Source organism: Pipistrellus hanaki (assembly GCF_964339955.1).
Source record: "Pipistrellus hanaki genome assembly, chromosome: 10".
Classification (NCBI taxonomy): domain Eukaryota; kingdom Metazoa; phylum Chordata; class Mammalia; order Chiroptera; family Vespertilionidae; genus Pipistrellus; species Pipistrellus hanaki.
This window is the reverse complement of record NC_140512.1, coordinates 17,852,179-17,873,195: the sequence shown is the minus strand read 5'-3', so window position 1 is coordinate 17,873,195 and position 21,017 is coordinate 17,852,179. Positions and strand designations below refer to the sequence as shown.

The 21,017-nt window shown below is 36.9% G+C and overlaps 1 protein-coding gene across 2 annotated transcripts in view; it reads right to left on the bottom strand.

The window, feature by feature from the left end:
* The window catches only part of RELN (reelin), a gene marked incomplete at its 3' end in the record, with an annotated part of 380,746 nt that overhangs the window by 140,589 nt on the left and 219,140 nt on the right, over positions 1–21,017 (bottom strand). For both annotated transcript variants that reach the window (XM_084897797.1, XM_084897796.1), the window contains exons 12-17: positions 14,521–14,672; positions 8,565–8,677; positions 6,487–6,695; positions 5,637–5,765; positions 4,177–4,286; positions 553–619 (exon numbers count right to left, since the gene is read on the bottom strand). In XM_084897797.1, the coding sequence (XP_084753923.1) occupies positions 553–619; positions 4,177–4,286; positions 5,637–5,765; positions 6,487–6,695; positions 8,565–8,677; positions 14,521–14,672 (780 nt within the window). The remainder of the gene's footprint in view (positions 1–552; positions 620–4,176; positions 4,287–5,636; positions 5,766–6,486; positions 6,696–8,564; positions 8,678–14,520; positions 14,673–21,017) is intronic.

Genomic DNA, 21,017 nt, shown 5'->3' with positions numbered 1-21,017 from the left:
CATTATGTACTTTACATATATATCATTTTAAAGACCCAAATGATTTTCAAAAAGAAGCAAAATTGCAAAGTTATATTTAAAGATGAATTTTCTTATCAAATCTGCTAACTTTGGCTCACTCAGTTTCCTTTAGCATTAGGTCTATGGGTCAGGATAGATTTTCATAATTCATTTTACAAAGTGTGCTAGGAATTAAAATATGACTCACGAACACTAGAACAAGTCTATGGAAAAATAACATATTAAAGAAAATAACTAAATACAGCAAAGGCAGTCATCAAGCTACAAGGAATTCAAATTTGTTCACGAATTTACACGAGCTATGCTAAATTTGTTCACATTTTAGTTTAATAGAAATTAATTTATTCATTAATGTCAATTTACAAAATACACTTAATATTGTATTATGCTTAAATTCCATTTGGAGTACCCTACTTTTGGTCAAGACCTCAAAACCCTGAAAAAATATTAGCTTACAATGATTTGTAGCTTAAACATATAAAGTATATACCAAAAGAAAGAGAAGTGTAAGTAGAATTCTAAAAGGCTTACCTGCAGCCATGCCGGGTGCACTGTCCTCTGCCAGAACAGAATTTGAGACATGACGGGCCTATGTAAACTGCAGGGCAAGAGACAGCATGTGAAAAATGGCATAAAAATGGGAAAAACCAAGAATACCCCAGGCATTTAATACAATTTTGTGAAGCCATGCCATGACATCTAGCCCACAGTATACACGTTGTGCACAGGAAACTAATGTGACATATGGAGTGCTGTGTGACAAGGTAAGTGCTTAGTTACAAACCTGCCAGAACTGTCTCAACTTGATTCTTTCAAGATTTTAATGTCTCATAGCAAAGACAGTAGGGACATGTGATTTGGGTTCCTTAACAGAGTCTCCTGAGCTAAAATGATTTCAGGCAGAATATTAATGCTTCTGCCTTGAAATTTCTACATAGCTTAATTTCTTTAGATAGAAATAAAGAATTTACAAAAGATCAGTTAGATATAGCATGAAGTAGAGAGGGTATAATTTAATTTAAAAACTATGATTTCCGTTCTTACCAGGTAATATCTATGACACTGAAGATGAGTGTTACATATATTTTGAAGTATTAATTATCCTTCCTCAAATGGGGAATTAAAATCTGTGGTTGAGCATAAAACCTTTTCTCTATAATGCAGATCTATTTCTAAATGGTGGGCTTGACTGATAATGATATTATGAATTCTAATACCTGAAATTCTAATATTTGGAATGCTGAGTGATAGGGCTCATCACTGTTGAATGGTAAGTTCTGAGATACTCAGACTCAAATATATTTAAGATATTAAGCTGTTTGATAATCAGTATAATCAAGTCACACCAAATAGTATAAAAGTGGAACAAAACCAATGAGGAATTAGAGAAGCAATGGTTATTGAGACATCACATATTCAATTTCAGGCATAAAGAAATTTACCCTTCATGGCCATCTTCTTTTCTATCTTGCAACCATGTCAAAATTAAAATGATTTTGCTTTGAAATAAATTTTCCTGTGGCCTGTATTCCAATAAGCACTTATTCTCTGGAGTCATTTAACAGGTACTGTAATTCAAATGTAATGCAAAGCAGCCCAGGAAAAACTCTTGCTGAAGGAATCTGATGGTTGAATAAGAGGTCAATAGCAGGCTGAGTGGTTGAAACTATTGATTTTAAGTGTCAAATAACTCTGGATTCATATTCAGTTTCACCTGGGAAACATTGGATAAGTAATTTATCCATTTAAGTCTCAGTGTTCCTATTCTTTGTCCCTGGAGGAAAGAATAAATGAGATGCTGCATGCTTAGCATGCTGTCTGACACCAGAGGGTTATGGTCATCACCACCATATTGGGGACAAATGTCCTTCCCACTCCATCTGCTTGATGAGCTTCACTGGACGCTGAGTGCTGAGGAATCAGAAAGGAGTTTCACTTTTCTTTAACCTGGAAAAGCTTATGACTATCTTACCAACAGTAGGATTTGGTCTTAAGTCCTGTTAAATGGTTCACTGCACTTTGCAGGTTCACTCCCGAGAATGCCTTATATTATACCCATGTCATCATTCCAAAAGCTCCCATCATAAAAACAACAACAATTAATAACAATAGAACAAGACTTTCCCAGTCAATAAAAAAAATTAAATTACAATGAAGAATTCTGCTAAAGATGGAGTGGAGTCATTAGGAATTGCAGTATGAATAAGCTGTCAGGCTTCTTTTTCTTAAGAGTGTGGAAAGGACAGATTCGTTTTCTTCACTACTACCACTATTGTAAGCAAATTGGGAAAATTTAAAAAGTGATAACTAAGACTTGCTCTGGGATTTTCCATTTTGTTAAGAATTTCAGGATAATTTCTAAAATGCTTTTTTTTTTTTTAATTCACTAGTGGAAGCTAATTCGCCATGTAGAAAAAGCATACCTAACAGAAGTAGGAGATTGGCCTGTTTTTTCTTCACATAATTTTGGAATTCCACATTGAAATGGAAAAGAGTCCTTTGGCAAGATGGCACACATGTCTCTCCGAAGGAGTGAGTGTGTGTCCTCTTCTTGGCTTCTTAGGTCGTGTTTTTGTGTGAAAACCTTACTCATAAGAGAACAGAATTGAAGAGATTCTGCCCCAAGTTTTGCATTTGGCAAACAGTGCTAACCATGCTCATTTTATATATCGTTACCTTTTCTCATTCTACATAAATCCCGATACTGAGAACTCAGGATGTGTAGTAAACACTTTCTGACTTGGAATCCTGTTGTAATAGCCTTCTTTAGGAAATTCAGACATTCTTTTCATAGACTTATAAATGATTGCATTCTTAATTTCTTCAGATGCTTTATCTCATTACTGATTTTTAAGTTTCTTTTATGACTATCAAAGTAATATAAGTTTGTAATATGATCTTTGAAAAGTATGGCAAAAGTCATCCATATCCCCCCATCCAGAGGCACACGCTTATCCCTGAAGCTAATTATGAGGTGTAGTAATTAAAATGCTATTCAAAATATTTTATAGATGAAGAAACTCCATTTCAACAAGTTCATCTTTGCTTGTTTTTTCAAATGCACTTTTGTGTTCACACAACTCATGTGGTCTTTGAAATCTGGGACTTTTACTGATTTTCTTTGAATACAGATTATTTAACAATTTTACATGGCCTCATCAGCAAAGTATTTTGCCTGAAGTTATTTCTAAATTTCAAGAAGTTATTTAATTAATTGCATACCAATTTCTAAATTATTCAAAAATAACAGAAAGATTATTAAGACATGGAAGATCAGTATTAAACAGTGGTATAGACTTTTCCTACTTTGTAAGTGAGTGGCAATGCTGAATTTGTTAAGTATTGATATTTTGTCCTTCCCTTCTTACCTCCCTGTCTACTTCCTGATAGTATAACTCTTTAGTCAAATTTATATACTCTCTGAAAATAGGAAATCTTTAAATCTGCCTATAATTAGAATTATTAAAAATCAGAGTTGGCTATTAAAAACAAATATAAGAAGTTTATAGCCATGGAACACAATACTTGAAATATCTTCTCTCGTGCATTTATCCTAAGTAATATTGGCTTTAAAATTATACAAAAATTAATAATTTATTAAAAAAATTAAAGATAATATTTTTGTATATTTAAAAATTTTTCTTTTATTCTGTTTTCTGAAGAAGAGGTAGAAGTTTTACTCCCCAAGTTTCATTCTAGAGAAGATTCTCTAAGAAAGAGAATAATCTTCTTATATGTGCTGTCTGCATCTAAAAGATAATCATTCCAGATGTTGTCGTAGTTACTAAGAGAAGAATGGGTCTTATTTTAATACATGCAGTATGGTAAGTATTTATGTTAATTTTGCATAAAACATTCAAAGAAAATGTTAGAATATCCCTTGTCATCAATGTGAATTTGAGTTTCAGGGCATTATGCATTTTAAAATTGTGTATGTTGAAACATTCTAGCATCTAATATTGCTGACTATGCTGCCTTTTTTTTCTGCTCGTGTATCTTTGGGCTTCTAATGGAATGCAAAAAGGAGAAGGAAGAAAGGGCGTTTAATGAATCCCAAGACCATGACTTGGAAATGTGATTACGTCTGTGCTGACGAACAAAAGCACAGGAAGACTCTACTTCAATGGCATGTGATTAAGACAGGCATAAACTAACCATTATCAATTGCCCACATGTTTCCAAGGATGGGCCCTGTTTGTCTCCAGCGAATCCTGGTGTCCTGGGTTAGCGCTGCGTTAGGAAGGGGGATCGTTATTCGGTTCCACCTGCAAGAAATTTAGCACAAAACAGCTCCGCACACTGTTCACATCTTTTCCATTTATTTCACATGCTTTTGATGTTCTAGTCTCTGTGTGCTTAGGGTTAGCACTAAAGTTTGATAATAAACTTTAAAAAAAATTTAAATTCTTTATTGTTAAAAGTATTACATATGGCTCCCCCCTCCCCGGCTGCTCTCACCCCCCAGCACATGCCCTCACCCCTCTAATGTCTGTGTCTATTGGTTATGCTTATATGCAGGCATATAAGTCCTTTGGTTGATCTCTTACCTCCCCGCTCCCAACCTTCCCTCTGAGATTTGAAAGTCTGTTCAATGTGATAATAAACTCTTTAAATTTACTTATGGAGTTTATTTGTTTATAGTTTTAAAACAAACATGTCAGAAAAATAACCATATCATCCTATACATTCTTAATAGCAAATGATATTATTTTGTTTTTAGACATTAGTTTTAGAAATTTTTACATGAATAACTTAGAGTTAAGGAGTAGCTATAATAATAAAAGTGTAATATGCTAATTAGACCACATGTAAGGACAACCTTCCCAACGAAGCCTCAGTGGCGGAGGCTGGGGCACAGGCAGCTGCTCTGGTGGGCAGGGCCCGGGCCCCTTGTACAGATTTCGTGCATAGGGCCTCTAGGTCTATGATAAGTATCTGTGCAGAGATGGGGTGCCCACTAGCCTTAATTACTTTTTATTTTTTGCTATCCCCTAGTCCTATGCACATTTAAAGAGAGGCTAAGAAAGAGAATAATCTTCAATTTAATTTTCTCCCCTTGGAAATGTTTTTACTATTTACCTCGTGCTTAATTTATAAAAGTATTTTACATAGTCATTTTTAACTCTCTTAACTGCCCTTAAGGGGCTGTATCACTTCCCTTAATTTATGTGGAAAAAAACAGAAAGTTAGAAAGAATTAATATCATTACACAAGTAGATGGCAGAATCAGGACTTGAGCCTAGGTTTGATTCCAAAGCTTACCTTTCACTATCTATGTCACAGTGTTCCATAACTAAGTATTTTGGCAATAAGCCTTCTGGCCATAACTACAGAATCACTATAGAGAATTTGAATTTATGTAATCTAAAATATAACAGCTAAGTACATAAAGAATGAATGATCCTAGCATTATACTCTTACATCCGATATACCAAAGTTAGTGTTTTGTTATGTTTTTGTTTTTCCTTTTCACAACATCACTTCTAAACCAGTTAAAAAAGAGAGGTTAGCTCCCATGCTTATTAAGTAAAAAAAAAAAAAAGTTTCAGGCTTACTCACTGATTCTGAGTCTGCAACATGGATTAAAGTCTCTGGATATCTCAGGATTTACTCACCCACTGTAGTTTTCAGAGGAGTAGATGGTGCTGTGGGGGAGATGGGGTCCAGCACAGATCTCAGGCAAACACTCAGTGTGCAGGAGGGACCAGGAACGCCCGTGGTTGGTAGAAAACTCCAAGCTGACACTGATAACAAGCACAAGACGAAAGAGAAAAATATAACAAATAAAATGCAATTACCTGTCTCTTGTTAGGTACATCAGACATCTATAGAACGAGGGTAAAAGTTTTTAAGATGCTGCTTCTGAAAATATTGTTTTACCCTCCACTGAAGTCTGACCAGCTTTCAAAGGGCAAGCAGTTACATTTCTGCTATAGAAACAACCTTTGTTTTAAAGACAACAAATGGTAACTGGAGTTTGTGCTCCTGAGTTTGATAGATGGCAAGGCAATTACCATGTCTCACACTGCCGCCACTTCAACGCATGGATGTGAATGACAAAATCTTTAGAAAGGACACGAGCACTTCAGCAAGTGAAGCTGAGAAATCATAGCTGTTGAAGTGCTAATTGATTTCCATTCCTATTATTAGGGGGTCACTAACCAACATGAGTTCCAGCTTTTTTTAGTTATTTGTTTTCTCTTCTCACAGCGATCTGTTGGAATGGATGGCTGCCACAGCACATGTAAACTCCTCTGGTACCTAAGACCAAGCTTGTAGTATAAAATTATTCCTATTTAAAATCTATCCAATCATGTTCTGTGTTAACTGAAGAACTTCTCAGTTTATAAATGGGTAAGTTAATAAGCTGAAAAATCCAGCTGAAAACCTACTGAGAAGTTGCTCTGATTTAATAGTCAAGTCCATTTTTAATTAATTCACACACTCAAAAATAGGAATTCCTACCTGTTCCCAGGTTGATGTGTTCCACATCCCAGATTAATGGAAAACTGTATCATGTGTGACATCGTAGACGGGAGAACAGGTAAGACATGGAAAAAATCTACTGCCCAGACATTCGTATTATACCCTTGATGGTTTTTTTGTTTGAGACAAAATTTGGTAGCAGGAGTCTGAATTTCAGGATTGATGACTACAGAAACCAAAGATGGAACCTTCAAAACAAAGGAAACCAAAATCACTCATAATCCTCCTTATATGAGTCTGTGTAAATTTTCCTAGAATAAATCTTGCAATTACAATGTACAAAACTGCCATTTGTAATTTTTAAAACATATTTTTATTGATTTCAGAGAGGAAGGAAGAGGGAGAGAAAGATAGAAACATCAATGATGATAGAGAATCATTGATCGGCTGCTTCCTGCATGCCCTGTACTGGGGATCAGGCCTGCAACCTGGGCATGTGCCCTAACTGGGAATTGAACCATGGTCTCCAGGTTCATAGGTTGATGCTTAACCACTGAGCCAGTTCTTAAAAATCCTCATGTGAAGATATGTTTATTGATTTGTGTGTGTGTGTGTGTGTGTGTGTGTGTGTGTGTGTGTGTGAGAGAGAGAGAGAGAGAGAGAGAGAGAGAGAGAGAGAGAGAAAGAGAGAGAGAGAGAGAGAAATACTGATGTGAGAAGAAACATCAATCAGTTGTCTCTCGTACATGCCCTGAGCCGAGATGAAACCCATGACCCTTCTGGTGTACAGAATGACACTCCAACTAACCGAGCCACCTGGCCCTCTCTTCCTGAAGATAAGTTGGTGTAAGGTCTTTAAAAGTTATCAAGGCATCTGTATCCATATTATACACCTTGGCATAAGACAAAGACAACTTGACATTTACACTTATCATCACGAGTCCTCTTTTTAAATTTTTTTTTTGATTGAGAGAGAAAGAAGGTAAAAGAGGGATGAGGGAAAGAGGGAGGGAGAGAGAAAGAGAAACATCAATGTGAGAAACATTGATTGGCTTCCTCCTAATGCCCCTGCTGGGGATTGAACCCAAAACCTGGACAGATGTCCTGACCTGGGAATTGAACCAGTGACCTTTCGGTACTTGGGATGATGCTCAACCAATTGAGCTGCACCCGCCAGGGCTCATCAGTGCTCTTTTAAGCTGAATTTGTATAGTACTAATAATGCCTTGCCAAAGTCGTTATTCTGAAAACAGATTTTAAGCAGAAACAGCCTGAGCCAATGAGTTAACCCATGATAATTTACAGAAGTGATATGGTCTGAGGCATGCAGATGCCCATAGCAGGTGTAACCCTACTGAGTCACAGATGAAAAAGTAGTCCATTATTAAGTAGTTAAACTTGGGTGACCCTAGCATGTAATTGTTCCATATTATAGTCTCAAGTTTATCGCCTATCTTCCTAACTGAAACCACGAGATGCTAAATGCTGGTGTGTTCAAGGTCTTTAGAGTACCTAGGTGCCATCAATGTGGAGAGGAGGCTAACTAATAATGTATGAGCTAGTGTAGTCTCACTACAATGAAATCTACTATTGGAAAGGAATAATTCTATATCTTATGACAAGCATCACATATAATTCTGAAAATGCTTGTAAACAACCAGAGCCAACTCCTGTCCTAAATCCAAAGGGCAAAGGAAAGAGGTCAATCTTAATGTCCCTAATTATCAGAGAAAAAAAGCAAAATAATAAACATCTTTACTTCTATCAGAAAATCTCAAAATACTGAAAAAAGTTCCTATGTCTGATAGCAAGACTGTGAAGCCTGCAAGTAGAGCTACTTTTAGGACTTTTTGGGGATCAAGAATAACTGTCAATCAGTGTATTGGGCTCTACCTTATTGGATATGATGGGCTACAATTCATTCATCCTGAATAAACATAATATTTCTCTGTATTAGGGAAAAAATGAATGTTAAAATGTTCATGCCACTTTTAAAGTAATCTGGTAACTTCCTGGGCTGCTAGAAGAGAAAGTTATCCTTTATCTAACTTGGTCTTAGTGATTTTGAACTTGACCTCTGCGTTGGGGCCATTTGGCAAACGAATTGGCATGTATACCTTATATGAGGCATAAGAAAGGGTATCCAGTGTAATATGTTCTTTTCTTCCTTCAATCTTTGCATACAGGATGATGTCATTTTCATGAGAATCTCCAGGGTCACAAATTCCTCCTGCACAAAATAAAAATTTTAAACCGTTAGTACCAACATGCATCCATAAACATGTCAAATCAAATATAGTGTTACATTTCAGAATATATTTACAGGATCCATACGTCACCTAAGAAAAACACTAAACAAAGGTAACCAGACTTAAAGAAAAAAATGTATGAAGATAGTTCAGCTAGGCCATGCTAAAGATCAAAGACTGGACATTTGTGAAGCCCGAAATACATATTTGCTTGATGAGATTACTAAACTAATATTCTACAACAAGCTATGGCCTCATGTCCATATTTTAACCCACATTAAAATGGTGTGCTACTTTTCAATAAGTCATTATATCCTTATATTTAAGGTCTTTATGGCCAAAGTTTAGAAACTATTGATTATAGTTTTTAGAAAAGTGTGATAACTCACTGCATTAAAGATTTCTAAAATAATGTTATTTTAACTGTTGCATTTAATATCTCTAATATTTCAGCACATATGAGGTGTTCGTGTTTTAAATGTAGTTCTTTTACATTTTTCAGTTTTATTTTTGGTACATCATTTGATTATTGTAGAGAGAGTATTCCTTATCACTCTACTTTAGAGACATAGGAAATGATTGAATCAGGATTGAGAGGTAATTAAGAGCATCCTGATGATGAAACTGAATAAGAGGACAGCTACCTGATAATTAAGTGGTGGAAAAGCCATGTGTTGATTTTACATCATTTGGCCCTTGAACCTCTAATCTTCTCATTACTGCATTTGGCCAATAATCTGTATTATTTGCTGTCATTAGCAATTGTTGGCATAACCTGAATTTGAAAGGACTTCATGTCTAACTAGAAGTCTCTCCCCACCTACCATTATTGTTCATTATAGTACCAACCATAAAAGTAGGAGTGAAATTGGGGAGAAATCAATGATAATGTGATGCTAAGTAAGAAAGCTGGAATCTAATCAGTTTAAGAACATAAAAGCAGAAGTAACTTGGATGGTGGTATTTGTGGAGCATTGAAATCTGGCATGTTACATATACTAACCTATGTAACTTGGCATATCATAAATATTTACTAAATTGAGTAATCTGAACTGAGAACAGAGGAGCCAGATATAGTGATAACGAGGTCTTCATTCGGTGAAGAAAATACTATGATTTTGACATCTGCTATTGAATTTTTAGCATTTTATTACATAATTCTTCTAAAACTTTATTTACTTATTTATTTTAGAGAGAGAGAGAAGAAGGGATAAAGAGAGAGAGGCAGAAACATCAATTTGTTGTTCCACTTATATATGCATTCACTGGTTGATTCTTAAGTGTCCTAACTGGGAATCAAACCCATAGCCTTGGTGTATGGGTGTAATGCTCTAACCAGCTGAGTTACCTGGTCAGGGCTCATTATATACCTTTATGTTATATAGTTAGTAAAGCCACTCTAAGTCTCTGGGAGAAAGGTCTACAAAAAAACTAAGCTCCCATTTAAAAAATGTAACTTCCTTACTGAGCACATATTAAAGACTTACCAAAAAAGAACAATCAAATGTGAAAAGTAACAGACAGTGAAGGTTTAAAGTGCCACAACCATAGACACAGGAACCGAACCATCAGTAATCTCTAATTTCATTAATTTGTTCCTTGTGAATTTCCTCTGCTGTCTTAAGAACAGTTCGTTTACTGCACCTGCTTTCACACATCGGAGCTCATTCAGCCCAGAATGACAGAATAAGAAAGTCCAAAAGGAGTCAAGACTTTAAAACGATGACAGACTTTATCTGAAAGATACCTCTGGGGGCAATTTATCAATTCTGTGAAGTTTCGGTGACAGCAGCTTCCACAGAAAGACTCGGATTCTTCTTTAGTTTCAGATGCTTTGATGTGCTGTAGAAAGGTATGACTCAAGGGGCATTTTGTACAGCAATTAAAGCACAGAAGATTTCAATAAAAAAAGATGGTCTGTCAGTTTTAAAGTATTTTAAATCCTGTTTTAAGGAGCTTGTAAGGTGTTTATATTAGTAAAGTTATTTTGTTATTTGCTGTGTGCAGGACATAGCCCTGACTAAAAAAAGTTTGTTAAGACCAATATACATGAAAGACAATAGTTGCAGTAAATTGTGTTGTGTACTTTAATTGCTGGCCAAATTCACAGAAAGGAGATCCGTGTTGGCTAAGAGAGCTGGGCATAAGGGAGATGCTCAATAAATTTTGTTGAAGAAATAATAAAGGAAAGATGTATGTTAGGGTATTTTTGTCTTCTTCACTGTATTCTGGCTCTAAGAACAGTGCTAGACACTGGTGTTTAATGAGTTTGTGTTGAATAAGTAAATGTACACTGAGTGGCCAGATTATTATGATCTCTATACACATAATAATCTGGCCACTCAGTATATATCCTATATAATAAAAAGCTAATATGCAAATTGTCCCCTTGATCAGGAGTTCGACTAGCAGGCAGGCTGGCCAACCACCCATGTCCCCTCCCCTGGTCAGGCTGGCTGGACCCCACCCATGCATGAATTCATGCACCAGGCCTCTAACACACACACACACACACACACACACACACACACACACTGAGTGGCCAAGCTACTATGCATTCAGAGATCTGAATAATATCCTGGCCACTCAGTATATTGACAAAGGAAATATACCTTGAATCAAATTTCCAAAAATGGTAGTCATAGTAGATTGGTCTAAACTAGGGGTGTCGAACTCAATCAGAGAAGGGGCCAAAATCTAAAATCCAGCCTAAATCGCGGGCCAAATGGTTTACTGAACAGTCATAAACTGACAATGTCATAAACTGACAGCGGAGTGCAGTGATGACAGCGCGGTGCGGGCCACATTGCAAGGCCTGGCGGGCTGGATTTGGCCCGCGGGCCTTGTGTTTGACATATGTGGTCTAAACCAAGGGGTGAAACCAGGAAGAACAAATGACAGGTCCTGAGAGGAAGGGAATGCAATCTGGCCTAGAGTAAAAATCAGCCACTGATTTTCCTAAGGAGCCATGTTTAATGAAGGATTACTTATCAACTGTCTATCATATCTTAAATCTCCTCCCATATTGCTTTCTTCTTCTGCATCAGCTACTAAAGTTTTAAAGTCTTTTCTATAGGTCCAGTCTTATCCTACTGCCACATCCTACCATATTCTATCCTAAAAAACACCTTTGCTGGATTCTGCTTTCTCCTCAAGATACATACTCCATTCTTTTCTTCTGTTTTCGGATGAAATTCAAATTTAAATAGGCTTTCTCTTCCCCAAATCTGCCAACCCTACCCTATCTGACTGGTTTCCTGTCTTCTAATTTTCTCATTGTTTCAGTCTTTACTTCCTACTCCTTCCAGAATTATCTATCTAAAACACGTATGAGAATATTTTACAGAACTGACAGAAACTATCTGATGGCTCCATAGAAAAAGAGAACTCAAACTCCTTTGTATGATATTAAAGAAAATTACTGCTCTGTCTCCAGTTTGCTTCTCTAGCTCCATTGTGTCTCTTTCCATTCATTTATTTTGGGAAAATCACCTAGCTCCAAACATGCCATGTACTTTTGCATGTATTTTCTCAAAATATTGGCTTAGAATCTAATGTCTCCCCTTAAAATTAAATCATGTCTACCCTTCATGACCGAGTTCAAACACTGTCTCCATGAAGCTTTACCCTAATCCACTCCAATTACCCAGAGCTTCCCCTGCACTTTCAAACTTTTTTATTCCATTATAGCCCACTGCATTCTCTCTCATAGATGGCATGTGTGGGCAAGAACTCTGTATAAGTAACCTTTATAATAAAATATGAAGATATATTAAGTTTTAACTATTTAGTAGGCACTGTTTAAAAAAATATTTTTATTTATTTCAGAAAGGAAGGAAGAGAAACAGCAATGATGAGAGAGAATCATTGAACAGCAGCCTCCTGCAAGCTCCCTACTGGGGATTGAGCCCACTGGATTCAAACCTAGGACCCTTCCGTCCATAGGCCCATGCTCTACCCACTAAGCCAAACTGGCTAGGGCTATTAGGCACTATTTTGAGTACTTTTCAGGTATTACCTCACTGACAAGCAACTCTGTGAGTTAGGGGCCATTTTTCCCAGTTGTAATCTCCATATATCTTAGCTCAGTGCTCTTTAAATTCAATAGGAACTCACTAATTTAAAAAAAAATATATGTTTTTATTGATTTTAGAGAGAGAAGAAGGGAGAGGGAGAAAGAAACATTAATGTTAGAGAGAAGCGTTGATCAGTTGCCCCATGCATACACCTAGACCAGGGATCAAACCTATAATAGGGGTATGCACCCTGCCCGGAAATGGAACCAGCGACCTTTTGGTGCATGGTATGATGCTCAACCAGCCGAGCCACACTGGCCAGGACATCATTAATTTTTTTAATTGAATGGAGATTCTTTTGTTTAGGATAATGTACCTTGGGCTCATTCAATTTAATTTTTACCTCATAAGTCAAAATTATTTTAATTGATTCACTAACAATCTGCTTTGTAGAAAGAATTAAAGATGTTTTAATCTCACCTAAAGATTACACTCTTATGTAATGGCACTGAATTGAGATGATTTCTATGATTAACTATGATTCACAATGGGGGAAAAAAATCAAGATTTCAAATATATTATGTCAAAATTGTATAAAGAGAAGATATTTAAATTAGACTATCATATCAAATGTTTATTGCAATTTGTTGGGTGGTGGTGGAGGCTTAAGGTTTCCTGTGAGTACTTAATGGAATGAGAGGCAGTTTGGTTTCTAATTATAAGGAAATAAGCTCTGGGTCTTTAAATATACAAATAATTTCAGAGTCAAGGTGAGGATATTTTTATGATAGGAAGACTATATTATATTTAATAAATTATATAACTTCCATTACATTATTTTATTTTATATAAATTCCCTCTTACCAAACAGATCATTATTGAAAATGAGATAGCATCACATAGGCATTTGTGTTTGAGATCATGATACATTATAAAGTTTAAGGCGCCACTCTGAACTGTAGGAAATGCAGAATGTAGGAGAAGTAACAGCCAGTGCTGAAGCCTACACTCAGGAGGCCTGTTTGTCCTGATGGACTGCCATCCATGTCAGTAAGATCAAAGGTTGACAATGTTTATTTCCTGTCTAACTTCCAGGTGTTGCCTGTGCTTTTCCAGTCATTCAACAAAAGAAGGCATGTGACAGCTACTCACATTTCTGGAATGACATCCACTGAAAGAATATGCAACTGTGGCTGTTGTTGACGAAAATGACAAATTTGAGAGGTCATAAATTTTACCCCTTAAGTCCCCCTTGAGTATTTTTCCAAACTTCCAAATATTTATTTGCTCTACTATAATTTGAAGAAAAACCCGCCTTACAAATATCTTTTTATGTGTTTGCCAACCTATTAGAAAGTAGAGACTAATAAAACACTATAAAGTATTATAAACCTGTTTTATGTGTCACTTCCCATAATCAAAAAAAGTATGCCCCATGAAAACAAATGACTCAGCTACACTGCTGTTTTTTTGGAAGCTAGGTCTTTGGACAAGGGAGTGACTTTGTCCTCAGTTCTTTCCCATGGTCTTTTCATCTTGACCATCGAGGAAGTGGTGAAAAGGTGTTATGGCATTTTGTCTTCAGGCCTAGTCATAGCGTGCCAGGACTAGCTCTCTTACAGCATGGTTTCAGCAGGGCTCGTCTGAAGCAGGTATGAGCACCACAGGATTTTGCTCCATCAGTAGAACTCATATTTCCTGAACTTGCATTTTATACTGTAGACAACAAACACTCTTACTTCCTCAGGAAGAGGTGCTGGCTTTGAAATCTGCTCTAGGTCAATGAAATTTGTTCAACATGTACTTACCCATAACAAAGTAAAACCTCAGGTTCCCATAACCGGTAGTGTCCATGTACGGAGTGCATAATTTCCTCTCTCCGTCCTTGAGGAAGACAAGGGATAAGCCTGATTCTATTGTTCCACATTCCGTACCAATGACGGCGCCCAAGATGTCCCACCTTAAAAAAAAAGTGAGAATCGTTAAGAATTAGAAAATTAAGTCAAAGGTTTAAAGAGTATGATCTATTCCTTTTTATGAAGAACATTTACTTAGTACTGGATAATTCTGAAACAAAATGCAGTACTACAGATTTTAGATAATGAACAAACTTTTGAAAAATGGATCTTTATTGTTGAAAGTATTACAGATGTTCCCATTTTTTCCCCATTGACCCCCTCCACCCAACCCCACCTCCTCCCCAGGCTTTCACTGCATTATTGTCTGTGTCCATGGGTAATGCATAAACGTATATAAATTCTTTGATTAACCTCTTCCCTCTGAGATTTGTCAGTCTGTTGATAATGAACAAATGTTTAAACACATTCTATTCACAATTACGTTTTTTTTTTCTCCATAGAAGGATACATTTAATCAATGCTATGTATAGAGTGTCTACTAAATGGTAGTCTTTATTCTCAAAGTATTTATAGTTGAGGTGGGAAATCAAATAAGAAAACAGGGGACCATAAAAAATAGTATCTTAATGTCACAGTACTCATGTGGTATTTTCCACATTAAAAATTATAAAGAGAAAAAATTATATAATATCTGGCAAAATAAAAAGGATATGTGATTTAAACTGAATCTTGTCAAATAGGCATTTGGATGTGTAGAAGAGAATAAAATACTACATAAAAACTCTTATTTCTCCTTAGTATTTATTTCTGGTCATGTCTAATTCTGCCATGGTTAGTCACACAACCAGCTTGCCTCTGGATGGAGAAAACTGGGGCACAGAGAGGTAAGTGACTTGGCAAAAAGTAACTGCCAGTTTGGTTCTGAAGCTGAGATCTCCTGACTCTCGGTTCACTGTTATTTTAGTAGTTACGTTTCTAAAGGGCATACTGTGCCAGGACAATTATCTTGAACTACTCCAGTTTATAATAGATTGTGATAAAAATGTTGAGAAAATGCCCATTATGTTTCATTTAAATTGATTATTCCAATCATTCAGGAACACACTAAATAAGTTCGAGGAAGCTCTTAATGGTAATTGACCACTGTCAATTAACCAGGAACCTCCCTTGACTCATACAGGAAAATTTCACACTGGTTCATTGATCTTCATTTATCACAATTAAACCACTCAGCCTATTGACCTACAAAATAAGTTAAGGTTACAAATGATGCATATGATAGCTGCTTTTAGGCATTTATGTATGTTAGAGCATTTTTAAAGTTAAAAATTAAATTTAAAAAATAGCATTGTCATGGATTTAAAAAACCTTTTATTCAAGGGAGAATTGAGATTAGTAGTATTCTTCTCTTAGTTATTAGTTGTAAATGAATAAACTTATAGATTAATATAAATGGATTATTTTCATGACCTCTACCACAGAGTTGTGAGATATAATTCAGACTGTACATTTCTTTTCAATCTTTAAAGTCCAACATATTCCATTTCTACTTTACATTGGTCTATTTTTCCACTATCTATTGGAAGTTAAAAAATGAAGTTATTTTCTTTAGAAACCCAGATATTTATAATCAAGTGAAATGGAAATTTTAGTCCACTTTGAAGAGAAAGAAGCAGAGAGAAATCTGAGAAATAATTTTGTAAGAGTCTCATCACTTTGAATAAATTATCCTGCATTTATTAAAAATTCAGAAGGAGCCTTTTGTAGCACAAACTCACTCATTTATGAATTTCTATAAACATTGGCTTGAACTTAGCTGAAGGCAAAGCATCCTTCAGGGGATCCTGGTCGCTCCATCAATCACTGAGGGAAGTTCACTTTTGGACTTTAGACTTCTGATCTAAGGTTGCAAAATTGTGTTTAATTCCAATTACAAAAATAATATGGTCTATGACTCTCTCCTAATTTAACAATTACATGAAAGTAAATGACAACTAAATCTTTGAGGCCAGCAGTGGCATTGGAAGAGCTCCACAATATCAGCAATATCTAGGATGGCATGAGCATTTCCCTGAAAAGGAGTGTTAGTTCTCTATGGTTTAAATTATGTTTTCTCCAAGGAAATGTGGTTCTATGTGAACTGCATTTGAAGAAATGTCTGCCTAGGGGGGAGGGCTCTGTACAACATAGCAATTTATATTTATTCTTTGATGACTAACTCTAAAAATAAAGTCCTCAAATTATTTATTATGAAAACAGCAGTATCTATTATTTATTATAGAGTGGGATGAAGTTGGAACACAGAAAAAAGCTTCATAATCAATAAAATGCCTTAAGGCAACTTTTCCCCCTTAGAGGTAGCAAGATCACAATAATATTTAATTTGTATTTTTAAACTACAACTTTCTATTTTTTATGTCAAGAAAAATGGATATTTTTTTGTAAGCAATTTCTTCACTGGAAAGCTGATGATTCCCCCTATCAGCTGTTTTGGAATGGTTTGAGAATAAAATTGCTTTAATTGGCTCAAGTATAAATTCTTGTAAGAATGATATGAAGGAGTCGAACTTAAATGTTCTTACCAAAAAATAAAAAAAGATAAATATATGAGGCGATGATGTGTCAACTGAAAAATGGAGGAAACCCTTTCACAATATATCACCATGATATACACTTCACCTTACAATTTTAAATTTCTCAGTCAATTATACAGCAATTTAAATTATATCTTAATAAAGCTAAAGTTAATAAAATGTTCCTTCTTGAGCCTAAAAAAGGATCATATATATTCTTGAAGGGAAATTTGGCAGTAACTATAAAAAATTAAATATATTCAAAAGTGTATACATATTTTAATAGCTGATATCTCTCAATTTTGAAAATGAAATGCATTTTAATAAACACTGCCTTTATAATTATTCAAAATGTGTGTATACATTTTTGGGGGACACCTTATATATGTATATGTATAGATACATGTCTGATTCTCTAAATTTAATTTTAGGAATTTTTATTTCAGAAATACTTTAACAAGTATAAAAAAACTTATGATATTCTTTGTCTATTAATAGACAAAAGAATAAAAAATGAAATTCTGGTCAGTTTCTATTTTTGGTACAGTCATAGAAAAGTCTGAATGAATATATGCCAATATACATACATACATACATACATATTATGTTGAACTATTCCAGTTTATTTTATATACATATACATATACATATACATATACATATACATATACATATACATATACATACACACACTAGAGGCCTGTTGCATGAAACCTTTGAACTTGGGGGGTCCCTCAGCCCAGCCTGCACCTTCTGGTAGTATTGGAGCCCTCAGGGGATGTCCGACTTACGGACCTAAGCTGGCATTTGGATATCATTAGTGCTGCTGTGGAGGTGGGAGAGGCTCCTGCCACCGCCACTGTGCTGGTCAGCAGTAAGCCCAGCTTCTGGCTGAGCAGTGCTCCCCCTGTGGGAGCGCACTGACCACCAGGAGGCAGCTCCTGTGTTGAGCTTCTGCCTCTGGTGGTCAGTGCACATCATAGCAACTGGTCATTCCACTGTTTGGTTGATTTGCATTTAGCCTTTTATTATAGAGGAATAGAGGTCTGGTGCATGAAAATTCATGGACTGGAGTTGGGGGTGGTTCCTCAGCCCGGCCTGTCCCCTCTCACAGCATGGGAGCCCTCAGGGGTGGAAGTCGACCCAGCAATAGGGGAAGGCAACGCCCCATCACACCTCTGCTGCTGCCACTGCTGGCAGTGAAAGCCTCAGCCGGCCCTGGTTACCTGAGCCTTGCACAGCCTTGGGTGCCTGGGCAGCTGCCATCTGAAGCTTACCTGCACCTTGGGCCTGCCTTGGGCGGCTGGGCAGCTGACATCTGAGGATTGCCTGTGCCTTGGGTGGGCCCTGGGGTGACTGGGCAGCTGTCACCCGAGGCTTGCCTATGCCTTAGGCTGGCTCTGTGTGGCAGGGGGGCTGAGGGAACTGGGAGACTCCAAAGGCAGGTAGGCAGAATGCCTGGACCTGCCTGGGGGTGGGCCCAGCCATGCTGTGCACCTGCTGCCCCAGCGGGGCTGAGGGGAATTGGGTGCCACCATCTTGTGGCTGTGGACACTGCTCTCTTTGAGGGCCTGGCGGTAAATTAGCATATCCCCTTCTTATTGGCTGTGTGTGTGAGGGTGTGATGGTCAATTAGCATATTCCCTCTTTATTATATAGGATTATATAGGATACCAACATTTTAACTGGAGGAAACATGATATGCAAGGGAGACTTTTTTATTTTAAACATTTGTTTTAAAAAAGCAAATAATATTCAAATAAAATGAATTTTAAAAGGTATTTAATTTATATACATCATAATTCAGAATGAAAAGTTAAATGATCTCATTATAGGTTAATGAAAATACCAGGGACATTAACATAGGCAATAAAGGGCTTATATTTTAATCAGATCTTTTCCTACTCTTATTGGCAAAAGCAGTTTTTTTTTTTTTAAATATATTTTATTGATTTTTTACAGAGAGGAAGGGAGATAGATAGAGAGCGAGAAACGTCGATGAGAGAGAAACATCAACCAGCTGCCTCTTGCACATCCCCTACTGGGGATGTGCCCGCAACCAAGGTACATGCCCTTGACTGGAATCAAATCTGGGACCCTTCAGTCCGCAGACTGATGCTCTACCACTGAGCCAAACTGGCTTTGGCGGCCAAAGCAGTTCTAAAGGTGATGGATCTATGAAAAATTGTTTTATTATATTCTTCAGAATATATTAAATCAAGTTAGCAACTAAATCAAGGTTTGAACTAAGATATGGAATAAAGCCTGGCTATAAGATCCCACATTTGCCAAATTCATAGGTTTTTAATCTACTATGAATTCTCTGAGATTGAATAAAGTCCTGATATCCATAAGGTCTCTACTTGGGATAAATTCTATGACATTTAATAAGGGATGTACCAGAGGTAAAAGCTCTTCCACATTAATTTATATTCATGAGGCTTATCTCCAGTATGAGTCCTGTGATGTCTAGCAAGAGGTGTGCTTTGACTGAAGGCTTCTCCACATCCATTGCATTGGTAGGCTTTCCCTCGAGCAGACAGCTTAGGAGAAGGTAAAGGATGAGCTCTATTTGAAGGCTTCCCTGAAGGTATTGCATTTCAAAAATTACTTTTTTCATTTGGTTCTACTGTATTTCACTGCAGTTCAATTTTATTTCAGGTTTTTATTGTGCACTAGAGACCCGGTGCACAAATTTGTATATGGGTGAGGTACTTTGGAACTGTGGAAGATATAATAGGTAAAAATAAATTTTCTCTCTCCTCAAAACAATAAGAGTAAGTGGCATTACCCAGTCATGGTGGCTCAGTGATTAAACATCGACCTATGAACCATGAAGTCATGGTTCCATTCCTCATCAGGGCATAAACCTGGGTTGCATGCTTGATCCCCGATCATGAAGGAGGAAGCCAATCAATGATTGTCTCTCATCATTGATGTCTCTCTCTCCCCCCTCCCTTGCTCTCTAAAATCTATCTATCTATCTATCTATCTATCTATCTATCTATCGAGAGAAAGTGGCATTGAAGACTAAGTTTTATTGGAGACTGGAGGGAGAGAGAGAAGACATGGTAGTACTAAAGATGAAAATTGCTTCTCTGCTTTACTGGGACAAAGAGCTGGGTATCACTGAAATGTGGCCCTCATTGAAGAGGATGACTCTTCAGTGCTGGATGGCTGGCCTGAGCTTGGAGAAGTGAAGGAGTGGAGATCAGTAAATCTCTTCTGCTTCAAAATCTGGGACCCCCTCATAGGCAGTCAAATTACATAATCAGGAAGAATATTTGAATTGGTCTTTGTATCGGGGTCAAAAAGACTGATATGCTGGCGATGGATGCTTTACCTCCAGAAGATAGGTAAAGATGCCTTGCATATGTTGTCAAAGTTCTGGACTCCATCAAAGCCCTTTGGTCTGAGGGGAGTGGAATGAGCCCTGTGTAGTGTAAGGATTACAATAAAACAGCAGCCTAATGCCTGGGTAGATCCTGGAGATGAAAAGAGGAGCAGCAGTTGCTGATCCCTCAAGGAGATAGTGGAGTGACAGGAGCCTACGAGAAGAAGGACTTTGTGGACTGAATGTCTGAACATCGGTCATTGAGGTCAGTGGTAGGCCCCGAAGGGGTGGGGTCCTTCAAAGTGACAATTTCCTTCAGAGGCCTACCCTCGCCTGTGCCACAGACTTCCATGAGGCAAGAAAAAACCTAGCTTTTGGCAGTAAAAGACCCTGATGTGGTAGCAGCAGTGGCAGCTCAGGCTACTGGTCAGATTTCCCTCTTATTGGGCCTGAATGCACTTCCTGCACAGGAAGTGGGGAGCCCAAGAGCAATATTGGCCTTCTTGGCACTCAGACACTTATTTTTTTAAAAAAATATA